Below are 14568 nucleotides of genomic sequence, written 5' to 3'. Positions count from 1 at the left end.
GAAAATGTGTATCAACTTAATATCATATATTTGAAGTCCTACTGTACACTTCTGGATTCTCGAAGTTTAAACCACAACTCTGCAAGTACCTGAGAATTTTCTTCCCAGCCACCCAATGTGCCATACCTTGATTTGACTGATATCTAGAAAGAATTCCAACTGCAAATGACAAATCAGGTGTAGTGCAGACCTTTGCATACATCAAACTTCCACAAGTCTAGCATTGGGTTTAGACTCCATTTCATCCTTTTCTAAACTATTTTCGGGACATTGCTGCTTTGTTAATTTATCTCCTCTAGATGGGAATTGCACCAGATGCACAACCCTTCATTCCAAACCTTTTCAGAACTTTTATGATATAATTTAGCTGAGACAACCCAAACATCTCTCTTTTTCTCTCTATGCCAAGGACATAAGATGCTTACCCCCAAAACTTTCATGTTAAAATGATTCGACATAAAGATTTTAGTGTCCTTGAGTAATTTGACATTGCTGCTAGCTACCTAGAGAATAAGAAAAATAGAATTTCCTCCCACTTTTTTCAAGTATACACACTCATCCAATTTGTTTTCAGTGAAACCAAAAGATTGAAATCACAGAATCAAACTTTTTATACCACTGTCTTGATGCTTTCTTTAATCCATAAATTGATTTTCTCAATTTTACATACTAGATTTTCACTTCCAGCTTGAATATACCCTTCAGGTTGCTACATATAAATTACTTTCTCTAATTCTCCATTTAAGAATGCTGTTTTCACATCCATTTGATGCAATTCCATGTGAAAATGAGCCACTAATGCCATGATTACTCTGAAAGAACCCTTTGTGGACACTGGAGAAACAGTGTCTTTGCTACTAACCTTGCCTTATGTCTTTCCACATTTCCATGTGCATCCCTCTTGGTTTTAAACACCCAGTAACAACCTATTGGTTTGTGACTTGTATCTGGTACAACTAACTCCCAGACTGCATTTTTCCCTCTTTTTGTGTAAACCCCTTTGCTACTAACCTTGCCTTGTGTCTTTCCACAGTTCCATGTGCATCCCTCTTGGTTTTAAACACCCAGTTATAACCTATTGGTTTGTGACTTGTATCTGGTTCAACTAACTCCCATACTACATCTTTCTTCACCAAATCAAGTTCATCCTCCATTGCTGATAACCACTTTTTAGATTGATCACTATTGACAGATTGATGAAAAGTGGTTGGATCACTATCATCTGCAAGATTTTGCTCCACCTCTTGTAAATATACCACATAATCATCATCTTTCCCCCCAAATTTAGGTTCTCTACTCCATGACCTTCGAAGTGGTGGATTTGGTTCCACAACAATGTTTTGAGCTTGATCTTGTTGCTGCAAGGGTAGTACTTGATCTTGCTCAACTACAAAATCGTTATGATCAAGATCATGAACTGTTGCAGAAGCCAAGGGTTGTGATTCAATTGTTTTAGTATGTGGAGGTAGAGAAACAACTGGTTGTGTTCACTGGCTCCATAGTTTTTTCAAACTCTCCATTTAAATTTTGGGGAACAGTATTGTGGTGCATTTCGTCCAGTATACCAAGATGTTTCCAAGCTTTTCTCACAACTACCGGGGTATTCTTTCACTCATTGTCATAACAGCAATGGTGTAGCTCATACCCTTGCTAAATGGTCATTGGCCGGTTCTTTTTGTAATTTCTCGTTTACTTCAGCTCCTCCTTTTCTTGAGGAAGCTCTCTCTCTAGATTGTATTTGATCGTTTCGTGCAATGAAAGCTTTTTTAAGTTTCTCCTCAAAATATAAAATAAATAAATAAAAACATCCTACATCTTGAATAGTTCGCCATCAAAGAGTTATAACACTTTCATTTTGGAAGGCCACTGATGGAATTGCATTGGAGGTGATTACCAGAGCAATTGACTCCTCTGTTCCTCGCTAAACTGTTGATAAGCTAGCTGGGAGATTGGCACACAATGCACAGCCTATGAGATGTACCCTCGTTTACATCATCTTATGACAAATGAGACCTCATGAATGCGACGAAGCAATATTAACAAGCCTAAGGTGGCTCTATTTCTTATCTTCTATCTGCTAAGTAGTCAAAACTGAAGTCATCGTTCGCAGGTTTAATGAGTGAGGCTCTGAAAAAGGGTTGGGAAGTCACAGCAGAATGAACCAAGGAAACAATCAAAATACACCTTCAGAAATGCTACAAGCTCCAGACCTTCCAAATACGGAGCTTCTTACTATATTCAATGTAGTTCAATTTATTTAGTAAAATATTTTAAGTACATTCTTGACATAAACAGGTTTAAAAACTCACCCCCGAGTCCTGAAGCAAGGGGAACCAAGTCTAACTGCAACCTGAGGTAAAGAATGCATCTATCCAAGTGACGAGGTTGAACAGCCAGCAGTGTTAAACCTAAATGTTATCATGCAGAGAAAGCTCTATGGTTATGAGTGGTATAATACAATAATTGGAACGATGAATCATATAGTACCTGTGTTTCTCACAGATTATAATATCCTATTCTGTAGTAAGAAAATTGTCTTCATGAATACGACGAAACAATATTAATAGAGGGGCTTTGGTGACTACTAAATAAAACAAGCAATGGGTTTTGATATGGTTAACCGAAAACCTCACAACCCAGTCATTAGCTTTCTTGCTACACGGATTCATCATCAATTATTGCCAAGTAATAACCTCGCTACCTAATCCTAATCAAACAGTCTAGGATTCACAGGCTCCACCAAGACAAACTCTGAGTCATCCGCTAAGTGACTTAACTGTGTATGCTCTCCGTTTTAAACTACCTAACAATATTCGCCCTAAAGTGATCGTCAACAATTTTATAAAGAAATGGAAAAAAAAGAAAATGAAAAATGGAAGGGAACAAACAAAGTGCAATGAAATTATGATTTAGTGCTGTAGCCTTCTTACAATTTCAAGTCAAACGAAGTGCCTTGATCAATGCCTATCCAACTTTTCAATAAAAAGCACCCAGATTTTTTTAAGCCCCTGCATAAAGGGGAAGGCCTACCTATGTAGCAACTTCGGATAGAAAGCATGTAAAGAGAGACACTGCATCTTGCAAATGATTTGAGCGAAGGTCCTGAGGTATGGGCGCACTGAAAACGGTGTCAAAGCAACTTAACTGAACATCTCGTGTTGGGCCCTCGCTAATATCAGACAAAATCAAGTTGCATATTTCATCCGCCATCTTCGAATAGACGACTCTGTAACACATTCGTAATAATGTCAAGTTCATAATTTAATTCAGCAATTATACCACCAAAAACAAGTAATCTATGTATAGATGATTACGTTCAGTTATATACAATAAAGAAGTCTGTTACAAAGATGTAGAAGTACAAAGCAGTATAGTTCATCAGAATCCCCAAAAAAGGGGAGATGACGGAAAAGACATTTACATAAGACTTAAAAAGTAAATTAGAGAAACAAAGAAATAATTAACTGAGCATTACCAACTATTTGCACTGTGGAAAGTGAAAAAGAGAAATGCTCATGGTGCTCTCTATATGACATATATCTTGAAACAATTATTTAAGTTGTTGCCATTCAGTCAGTCATCCAATTTCATCTAATTAATTGAACTTCTTCCAATCAGTGAGAAACACAAGAATCATGACAAAGCAAAGCATGCCCAACATGGACAGATAACCCAACATCCATGCTGAGATAATAACGTATTTTCTCCGTTAGATATATACATATACATACACAACAAACATAACTGAGTTTGAACGGTGTTTGCTACAAGTTTTGTTTTCAACCTGCCTCAATCTCTATACCTAAAACCTAATCTATGAACAGTACTATACACCATAAGGCTAAAAGTACAGAACCCTGTTGAAGCCTGGAATCTAAATTTAAAAACAAGGAGTGGCGCTACTACAAATCTTTATTCAGAGTTAAAAAGTAATTCCACTGAAGGTCTTAAAAGTATTGACGAATCCGAAAAGAAAAGCAATGACAACATCACTGTCCAGGGCATTGTAGATGCCCTTAGACTACTAACAGATATGTAGCGAAAGCGTCTTACAAAACATAAAGAAAATGGTCATTCTTATGCATGCAACAGTGATCCAAGGTTAAACATACCTCACATCCATTGGTAGCTTGGCACCCCAAACAGCCAAAGACAAGTTTAACTGACCAAGAAACTTTCTGGAAGCAGCATTTTTGCTTTCAACAGAATCCTGCAATAGATATTACAGTGTCAAACACTCATTTGAGAAACAAAGATGACAATTTATTTTGGACTATAGCATCAAGTTGGGGCTACAGTTTAAGCTCTCTTTTTTCATCTTTTTTTTTTTTTTTTGGGGTGGGGTCCCCGCGCACGGGGGGGGGGGGGCCTCTTCCCTGTGTATAAGAAAAATACAATAAATTGCGAAAAGAACAAGAAATATCCTCACTTTCTATGCCTATTTCCATATTAATGATGTTGCTTGAAGCCAACTACGCAAAGATCTAGCAACAGCTCCCTTGAGTGGGATAGCATAAAGATGTGGCAATATCTCATTTTAGTAATAGGCTTTAATCTATGTCCATCTCCTTATACGCATTCATGTCTATTTATTAGACTCCAGCTAACCAAATAAGTAGGAAGAGCAAGATCCCGAACTATCAGGCAGAGGTCATTGGATAGACGCTACATATTCATTACTTTATTTTCCAACTCCCAGCCAAATGTAGTAAACCTAAGCTAGGCTTATGGATAAGCCTAAAGTATGAGCATAACGCAATCCTATACTTAATTTATGAAAAGCAGCAACCTCAAAAAAAAAAAAAAACAAAACAAAACAAAAGAACAAAAACCAAAAAGGCTACCAAGATTTGTGTTTGAAACAATTCAATTGGTAGTTAATATATTGCACGGTCGATCATGAAGCAAAATTACCCAATATTTAGAATTACAGCATTATCACAAATAACAAGTTGTCATACCAGTTCACTCATGGCATCGTCAGCTCCCTGCAATGAACTTCTTGTTAGATAGAATGAAATGTAGATGCCAGCTCCCAAGTCCCAATTTTCAATTTCTGATTTGTGGTCCTCCATGGAAGTCGCTAGCCTCCATATCTCTGAGTGTTTGGCTGCAATTAGAAGAGAAGAAAAGTTTTACAGATTAATTCCAACCAAGCAATCGGGAAAAGAAGTGATTCGAGTGAAAGTTTAGTTTAAAACATTAACAAGATGGAAAATCAATTAAAATGCATTGCCCCTATACAAAAGCAGTATCCCTAGCTGCTTTTGCAGTAAATAAACACCCCTGTACAGACAGAGAAATAATAGTAAACTAGTCCGGTACACATAATGTGTGCGCTTATCCAAAGCATAATTGTTACAGAAAACTCGTCAGTGGTTAGACTGAAGCATAGAGTCAGTTGTGGCATTTTGTAAAAATTGGCTGGGGGGGGGGGGGGGGGGGGGCTGTAAAAGAGGGGTGCAGATAGTACCTACTACCTAGTAGTTATTAAATCATACCTGACAAGAATAACGTGTGAGCAACAGAAGTTACGAAAATAGAATGCGCTTTCTGCCAGTTTGCACATTCCATGAAGTGTTCAAGTGCCTTTGACAGATCCCCATAATAATTGAAATAAACTGCCTGCGACCATCAAAAGAAATGATTCAACCACCAGATACCAATTCAATTTTCTCAACTTTCAGATCAAAGTAGTCACAGATACATAGTGAGGCACAGCAGGAAGGGGATTAAATAAGGATTTCAAACCGAAAATAGAGTCATCCATCTGATCAAAATTGTTAGGAAACCTAAAGTTAATTTACATATGTTTCCTAAAGGTGACAAAAATATTTATGTTTCCAAGTATGATAAACAAAGGACACAAGGACGGGGATTGGTAAACATTAAAAAAAAATAAAAATAAAAAATAAAAAAACATTACTTACCATAGCCTCATGAAGCCATGCTTTAGGAATACCCAAGTCCTCAATGAATTGGCGTTGTGATATTTGTGAGCTCCAAGAATCACAATATTGGAACAAAATTTCCCTAATAAGATTAGCATGAAGATATGGAAAGTCTTCACAATAGGCCATGTGAAGGACCACATAGATGGCCCAATGACATTGCCCAAGACACAACAACTGGGAAACAAATCCCATGTCAAGAACATGAAGATCATTGGCGCTGATGACCCCAACTGCTTCCAACACAGCACGCTGATGCCAGATCATATGGTAATCAAGTGGATCATATGTTGATGAGAAAGCACTGAACATGGTCTTCAGGAAATCAACTTCACTATCTTCATTGCCATGTAGCATCATAAGGTAATATGATAGGTCATAACGTTTCTCTGCACTCCGATCCACAGTCACTTCTACATGTCCATCAATGTAAACAGGAACAGGATATGGAGCCTTATTCTCATTAAGAAGATCATGATATGTGCGGAAAACAGTGGGTAATGGAGTATTAGGTGCTAAGTGATACCACATCAATAACCCAAGAAACCTCTTCCAATCAACTTCAATATCATGAAAAGCACTGTGGACATTACCCGCAAGCAACTCATAAAGCCTTATCCTATCTTTCTCAATGAAACTGAAATCCAGTCCATTGATCCTCCAAAGCTCAAGCTGTTGTGCAATGTCAGAACGATTAACTATGGACCCACCAGACTGACTTAACAAACAAGCCAATCTCACATCTCCCTGAGAAGCAGCCAGTTCCACAGCTTCATCCAGCTGCCGCCCACTCAGAAGTAATAATATGGATTCCAGATAATTGGACTCATTCAAGGAGATGATTTCTTCTACTCGATGGCGCACATTCTCTTGTAACCAGTAACTGAATTCGGCCCTCCTAATTAGAGGTAATGCTTCCGGGTCGGTTTCCTGTGAAGGGAGCTTCTCATCCTGCACCATTTCTTCCTCATCATCAGCACCAAAAGATTCCATTTTCTCGCCATTTTCCCTTTCAGAGAAAAGAACTTTTATCAATTCCCAAATCATAATTTGATGTGTCAAAACCAAACAAGGAGAGGAAGATAAACCAGGAACCTCCAGCTGCCTCTCAATAATATCTACATAACTCCTGCAAATATCTGATAGCATAAACCGATTCGAGACAAGCTTCTGAAGTCTCAGACTGAAGGATCCAATTTCAACTTCTTTTGTTTCATGAAACAGTCCCTTGTGAAGCTCCAATGGAGAAGTGATAGCCGTTTCGACAAGTTCTGCTCTAACCTTGGTACTTTCATCTCTGACAACATTGTCAATAGCAACCTTCTCTATATTAATCACAGATGACAGCACCCTTTGGGAACCATTACTGCCTATTGGTGTGCCAGCATGGACAAGAATTCCATTTGGGCCCCATCCTACTCGAAAAGACCTACCCATTAACAAACCTGCATCAACTATGTTGCGAGAATCCTTTCTAGTTACTGGTGTTTCACTACTGAGATCAAGCTTAAAACCTTCTTTTAGTGTCTTCAATGGCAAGGCTTTATTTTCCTGGGCCATTAGAATGGCTCCAGGAGAGTTTGAGTCAAAACTACCATGCTTGTACTCAAGCAATGCTAGAGGGGTCTTTCGCACAGCTGGTGGAGTAGATCGATAACTCATCCTTTGAGCATTTTCTAAAGGAGATCTTGAGTATTCTTTACCAAATGATGGATTATAATGTGCAGGTAATTCTTTCAAATCCTCGGCTTCCTCATCCAAATCAGAAAACATCAACATTCTCATTTCTTGCATCTTGATGGGGTCAAGCCCAAGATGAGCAGGAAGAGAATGCGAGAGCACAATTCCTGTAGGATCCATTTGGTTTTCTTCATCAGCATCAGAGATCTCATCATGGTTTAATTCCGAAGGATCTTCAGCTACATCAGTATCTTCCATCATCATATCTTCTTCATCTTCTTCAGTCAACCCAAATCTGCTAAAATGGTTAACAAAGAATTTCCATTCCCCATTTTCTGGATTAAACGAAACAAAATGAGCTCCTTGTCCCTCCACACTTTGTCTCAATATTTTCACGATATTTTCTTTCTGTCTCTGGTCAACACACGATACCCTTGTTTGTAGCATCAAAGTTACTTCAGCAGGCTTGTTAAGGCCCTCGCCAACCAAAGGCTTGGCACTCTCATCTTCATATACAATCACCTCATGCCTGCGGAACTTGACAATTCTATCTAATTCTAAACACCTAACATCAGTCTCCCCAGGATACTTGACAGATCCATAACCAAACCTCCCAACCGTAAAGTCCAAAACTCGGGTAGAATAACCAGGATCCATACGTTCTCGAGCAGCCAGTTCCTTCAAAGAAGGCTGCACATAGTAATCAGCTGCTTCAAGAGTTGGTAGGTAGGGTAAGGAAAAAGCGCCATTACCATTACTAAAAGTCTCGGACAACAAAACTCCGGTCCTTCTTTTTTTGTGTTGAGCTGGAATTTGCGAATTCGGAGTTCCGGCATCAACTTCCATTGTAGAGGAAGTCACAATAGTATCATTATAGAGTTCACAAAGAGTCCCTGACAATAATGTGAAATGCAACACCAACTCAGTAATGATTCTAATTCTTTTTTTTTTTCGATGCGAAAACCCTAATCCTATCAGGCAGTAAACAACCCCATAGTGAATTTCGAGCTTCAAATGCCCGTACACTAAACAGTAATCAGGGAAACGAGCGAATTTGAAATGATAATCATGTGAAATTAAAGCTTCAAAGACTATGAAAAGTGAATTAAGCGTAATTAATTTGAGGAGTGTTGGTTTGTTTCTTACTCTTATGATGGCCGCCATGGACGACGTCGTGTTGAAGCTGTGGAGGAGTGCAGTGTGCTGGGGGTTGAGCCGCACAAGTGAGGTAGCCATGGTGGCTGATAGAGGAGTGCGAAGTATGAGAAATCATGTAGAGAGTGAGGAGTGGAGTCGCTTGGGCGGTCGATTTCCGGCGGATCTCCTCCGAACCCGAAGAAGGGGGTTTATGGTTTTTCAAACTTTTATCGAGTTTCAAGGGAAAACAGGTGTTTTTATCGGACCAAAAGAAAAAGGGGGACAAATAAAAACATGCTAAAAACATCTACTTTTGAGTTTTGACACGTTTACAGAATTACAGGTTTATAAAAAATAAAATAAAAATGAGAAATTTTAAATACACATCCCTAATCACTTAATACACATTCCTATTATTTTATATTTCAAATTAGATTTTGTAGGTAGGTTGAATGACCAAAACAGACATCTATGCATTAGAAAGAAAGAAAAAAATAGTTATATTTTCCTTATATAGAATAATTTATGTATAAATAGTTAGATAAACACAACAAATTTCTACATGGCCTCCTAATTTAGTACAAAAATAAAGTTAGAAACCGGATGTGATGCCCCCCTTGTTTTTCCAACATTACTGGGACACAATTGGGGCGGATATTACCTTGGCGGTGCAAAGTTTCCTACAAACAGGTCAGTTATTAAGACAAATTAATTTCTCACACATTTGTCTCATCCCAAAGAAGAATGACCCTGAGCAGATGTCAGATTTGCGACCCATTGCTCTGTGTAATGTGCTGTATAAAATCTGCTCCAAAGTTGTGGCTAACCGGCTCAAACTCATATTACCTGAGTTGATTTCTCCTTTTCAAAGTGCGTTTGTGCCAGGGAGATTAATTACTGACAATGTTCTGGTGGCTAATGAGATTGCTCATTTTGTTCATAACAAAAGAGAAGGGAGTGAAGGTTATATGGCTTTGAAGCTTGACCTAAGTAAAGCCTATGATAGAATGGAGTGGTCTTTTCTTCGGAAGGTGTTGGCTCGATTTGGGTTCGCACAAAACTGGATTGATATGGTGATGGAGTGTGTAGGCTCGGTGAGGTATTCTTTTTTGATTCGTGGGAAGCCGCGGGGTTTGGTTTGTCCGAGCAGGGGATTGAGACAGGGAGATCCCTTATCTCCTTACATATTCTTGCTTGGAGCTGAAGGTTTTTCGGCTTTACTGCAAAGGAAACAGGCAACTGGTCTTTTTCCAGGGATCGAGGTATGTGATGGTCCTCCCTCTGTTAATCATCTTTTGTTTGCAGATGATAGTATGCTTTATGCAAATGTGTCTTTGGAAACCTGTTATGAGATTCAGGATGTCATTGAGACATATGGGAGAGCATCAGGTCAGTTGGTTAATTTTAGTAAAAGTTCTATTGTGTTTAGTAAGAATACTTCGGAGGAAATGAAGCAGGAAGTTTCTAGTTTTCTGGGAGTTGAAGTGGTGGCGTCACATGAGTGATATCTTGGACTTCCTACTTATGTGGGGAAGAAGAAGACTGCTACATTCCAATATATTAAAGATAACTTGGCAAAGAAGATAGAGGGTTGGCAGGGGAAGTTGTTAAGTGGGGCGGGTAAGGACATTTTGATTCGGGTAGTGGCCCAAGCTTTACCAACCTATGCAATGAGCGTGTTCCAGTTGACAAAGAACTTTTGTGAGGATTTGGAACAGATGTGTGCCAGATTTTGGTGGGGCTCTACGTTGGATAAGCAGAAAATCCACTGGAAGACTTGGAATGCACTGTGTAATCCGAGGGAGGAAGGAGGTTTGGGATATCGGAGTCTTTCGAATTTCAGTTCAGCAATGTTAGCAAAACAGGCTTGGAGGGTGCTTCAACAACCGGATTCCCTTCTAGCAAGAATTTATAAAGCAAAGTATTTTCCAGAATCTTCTTTTTGGGAGGCTTCAACCCATGCGTCTCCCTCATACTCCTGGAGAAGCATTAGCTCTACTAGGGACTTTTTAAAGCAAAGTTCTTGTTGGCAGATAGGTAATGGGGAGGTGGTTAATATATGGTCAGATGTTTGGGCTCTTGCTTTACCTGAGGGGAGACCGAGTACCAATGCTCCAGCGATGGAGGAGGTTAGCAAAGTGGCAGATTTGTTGTCAGTCATGGGGGTTTGGAATGAAGCCATGATTCGAAGACTGTTTGGGAGGGAGGAGGCGGAAGGTATTTTAAACATTCCTCTTAGTAGTAGGAATATTCCGGATAGGTTGGTATGGAAGTTCGAAAAGAAGGGTGATATTTCGGTGAAATCTGCTTACCGGGATTCTCTTTTACACTCTTCTAGTCGTAGCCCTTTCACTTTGATGGTGAGTGGGAATTTTTGGAAAAGGATTTGGAAAGTTCAGGTTCCTAATGCAGCAAAAAATTTTGCTTGGAGGTTTTGTCATGACATCCTACCATCTCGGACCAGGCTTGTTACAAGGCATGTTCAGGTTGAATCTCAGGGCTGTGTTTTGTGTGGGGCTAGTGGGGAGTCTACCTTACATCTGTGTAGGGATTGTCCCTTTACAAAACAGGTACTGATGGACATGCCATGTCACGCCCCGAATTTTGAATAATCAATTCAAATCCGAAACATGATTAACATCAATACAAATAACGTCCTGAATTTTTTTCTCACAAACAACCACACTTCACACCTCTCAATATTACAAAAACCAATCTTCAATTTACTTATTACATCACACTCTCACAACTTAATTTACAATACTCAAAAGAGCATAATAAACCTCACAATATAAATCCAGATTTACCCAATGCAATTTCTCTAAGCAGCTCGATCACCTTCCCGATTCGCCTGACCTGTAGGATTACCCGCTACACCGTTTGAATAGTGTACCGGGATTGCAACAATACAAACCCGGTAAGCTTTTTGCAAAGCTCGTATGAGTAAATGAAAGGATTGCACGATTTAAAGTAACACAATCAACTCAAGCACATTTTAATTTTGTTTTGCATAAGAATTGAAGTGTACAACATCACTTCAAGCATCAATCAACTCACATCTCATCATGACTACTCAATAATAAACAACTTCTTACTCAATATATACTCACAGGCTTATGATTTATTTATATAAATCATCCCATGCAGTATATTATACTTACAGGCTTATGATTAAATATATTAATCACCCCATTCAGTATATCATACTTACAGGCTTATGATTAATTATATTAATCACCCCATTCAGTATGTCATGTCATACCCAAGGGCATATGATAACTCGTTTATCCCCCAAGCAGTATGACGGCAGACAGACTAGAGCTCTAACTGTATCGTAAAGTGTCACCTGGGCCAAGGTTCACCTTACGAATGACTGCTTTTCTCAATTCACTCGACTCCTCATTTAATTCATCTCAACGACTCAACTATCGCACTTTACTCAATTACCCATTATCATAGACAACACAACATCTAAGATAAATCACATATTCCAAAGGTAATGCTCAAAATATAACTCAGTAAATCACACCATCCAATATATATTCCACGTAAATATATATATACGTAGTCACCCACACAAGAGTGACCACTAATACCAACTATAGTTCACATGCAATAAAATCTAGAAATTCATTTTTATAGTTTAAATACATTTTACTTACCTATGGACCGTAGTCGATCAAGTCCATATAATTTAAAACAAATATTTATTTTCATAAAACAATTTCCACAATTTCTCAATTAAATAAAATCACCGAATTTCGGTTCGTGAATGAACCATGTGCGATTTACTCACCTCGATATTCCCGCTGCGTCTTCAATTCAACACAATACACACCGAAATCGCTCACCCAAGGAAGACCGTCAATCACCTAATCACACATGACCTTAACTTAGCCAATAACTCAAAAACATATTCAAACGACAATCCAACGGTCGGATCGAAATTAAATGATGATCCAACGGTCGGATCCTCACGGATCGCCCTTAGGATCACCCTCCAAAAATCATCACGAAGATCCAACGGTCGGATCTCCCTGAATCGTCCTTACTAACATCTTCACAAATTTATACGAAAATCCAACGGACGGATTCTCACGAATCGCCTCCCTAATCACTGTTTTGCATTTATACGAAGATCCAACGGTCGGATCTTCGCCCATGACCACACAAAGCCACTGGGACAGTCATAAGATCATCATATCAAAACTACAAGTCCATCTGACGGTCCTAACTTCACAGATCACAAATCTAACGATCGAAATCGATCTAAACTTAAAAATTCATAACTTAATCATACGATATCCAAAAATTGCATATAATATATCGAAATGATCGTATTGAAATATAGAATCTGAAAATGTACAGAAACCATATTTTTGACCCCCGGAGGTGGCCGGAAAGGGCCGCCGGAGTTAGTGGCAGAGCCGCCGCCGACCACCACCAATGGTGTCGGGGCCGGGCTGCTCTTCTTCCTCTCATCATGCTTAACAACTTTCATAACTACCATGTAAGCTGAAAATGACCGGAAGTGGTTGAAATTACCTAAAACAGTCGAGGTGGCCGGAATTTTTCCAAAAACCGGCGAGAATTTGCAGAAGCCGGCGAAGCTCCGATCAACGTAAAAATGTCCTCCTTTCGCTTCGATTCCTTCAGGAGACTTGTTCAGAACTTAAAGACGAACTCACTGGTTCAAGAATCACTCAAAACGAAGCTCTACAGCTCAAGATATCTTGATCGAAAGCGTCGGTGGCCGGAAAATTTCCAGAATCCGGCGAGCTTGAATTCCGACGTAAAAACTTCAACGAAACGCTTCGATTCCTTCTGGAGAGTTGTTCAGAACTTCAAGGCGAGCTCACTGGTTCAAGAATCACTCAAAACGACATCCTGTAGCTCAAGATATTTGGATCGATAGCTCCGGTTTCGTTCTTGGTTGGGTTTGACTTGTAGCCACTGCTACGGGCCACGCCGCCGTGTGAGGCTGCTTCTGGGAGCTTCAGGAAGTTGAGGCGAGCTCGAGGATGAAGTTTGGTGAGGATTGATGGCCTGTAGCTCGAGTTATCACAATTGGACCCAATCGGGTTTTAAAACGAAACCGTGTTTCCGCCGCCGTTTTCCGGTTGTGCCGCGGTGCAAGGATGCCACTGCAGCAGTGCAAGGTCTAGGCGAGGCTAATGGAGGTGGTTCGACGTCTTGAGGTGGCCTGAGGAGGGAGAGAGAGATCGAAGAATCCGTGCTCTGTTTTTGCTGGGTTCGGCCGTGAGAGAGAGAGAGTGAGATTTCTTCTGCTTTCTTTGTTGAATGATTTTCAATTATGCATAAACACGTAAGCAAATAAAGCACCGGTCTTGATTGATCCACTAATGCTTAAATCACGGAATACCCTACCTTTAAATCAAAGGTGTTTGCCACCATTTCACTTTGCTTAAAGAAGACAAAACTCGGTTATTACATGCCATTCTAAGGAGGACATGTTTTGATCCACAAGTTGCAGATTGTGATTTATTGACATGGTTTGGATTTTGTGTGAGGATTTTATCTATCACAGATCTGGGGGCTTTGGTTTTTCTGTTGTGGAGTATTTGGAAGGAGAGAAATATACGAGTATGGGAAGGAAAGAGTGTTTTGGCCTATGATGTCTTTCTCCGAGCTGAATCTCATCTACGTGAGTTTCGTGCTAATAACATAAACCTTACTCAGGCGAATCTTCGTAGACGAAGAGTGCATGCATGGAGAGCTCCATCAGCTGGGTTTCTAAAAATTAACGTTGATGGTTCCTTTCACCATACCTCTAGAACAG

General features: G+C 39.5%; 1 protein-coding gene and 1 long non-coding RNA gene across 3 annotated transcripts; both read right to left on the bottom strand.

Annotated features, from left to right (window-relative positions):
• Positions 1 to 2193: 2193 nt before the first annotated feature.
• Positions 2194 to 9030, bottom strand: LOC133714525 (nuclear pore complex protein NUP96). Of its 2 annotated transcripts, XR_009848703.1 has the most exons (8): positions 8778 to 9030; positions 5931 to 8524; positions 5502 to 5625; positions 4962 to 5110; positions 4113 to 4210; positions 3031 to 3226; positions 2310 to 2408; positions 2194 to 2232 (listed from the first exon to the last, which is right to left on the bottom strand). XR_009848703.1 is itself a non-coding variant. In XM_062140646.1 (7 exons), exons 1-6 carry the CDS (start codon positions 8902 to 8904, stop codon positions 3031 to 3033), a joined length of 3288 nt encoding a protein of 1095 aa, XP_061996630.1. In that variant the 5' UTR covers positions 8905 to 9030; the 3' UTR covers positions 2194 to 2408. The 2 variants fall into 2 exon arrangements, 1 of the variants encoding a protein (XP_061996630.1); XM_062140646.1 differs by having other exon boundaries at positions 2194 to 2408.
• Positions 9031 to 11396: 2366 nt separating this feature from the next.
• Positions 11397 to 14213, bottom strand: LOC133718501 (uncharacterized). The gene is made up of 3 exons (XR_009850331.1): positions 13314 to 14213; positions 12565 to 12640; positions 11397 to 11639 (listed from the first exon to the last, which is right to left on the bottom strand). It is a non-coding gene; the product is annotated as an uncharacterized LOC133718501 (long non-coding RNA).
• Between the last annotated feature and the right edge of the window lie 355 nt (positions 14214 to 14568).

This window comes from Rosa rugosa, chromosome 6 (genome assembly GCF_958449725.1).
Source record: "Rosa rugosa chromosome 6, drRosRugo1.1, whole genome shotgun sequence".
Lineage (NCBI taxonomy): Eukaryota > Viridiplantae > Streptophyta > Magnoliopsida > Rosales > Rosaceae > Rosa > Rosa rugosa.
This window is presented reverse-complemented; position numbering and strand designations above follow the sequence as displayed.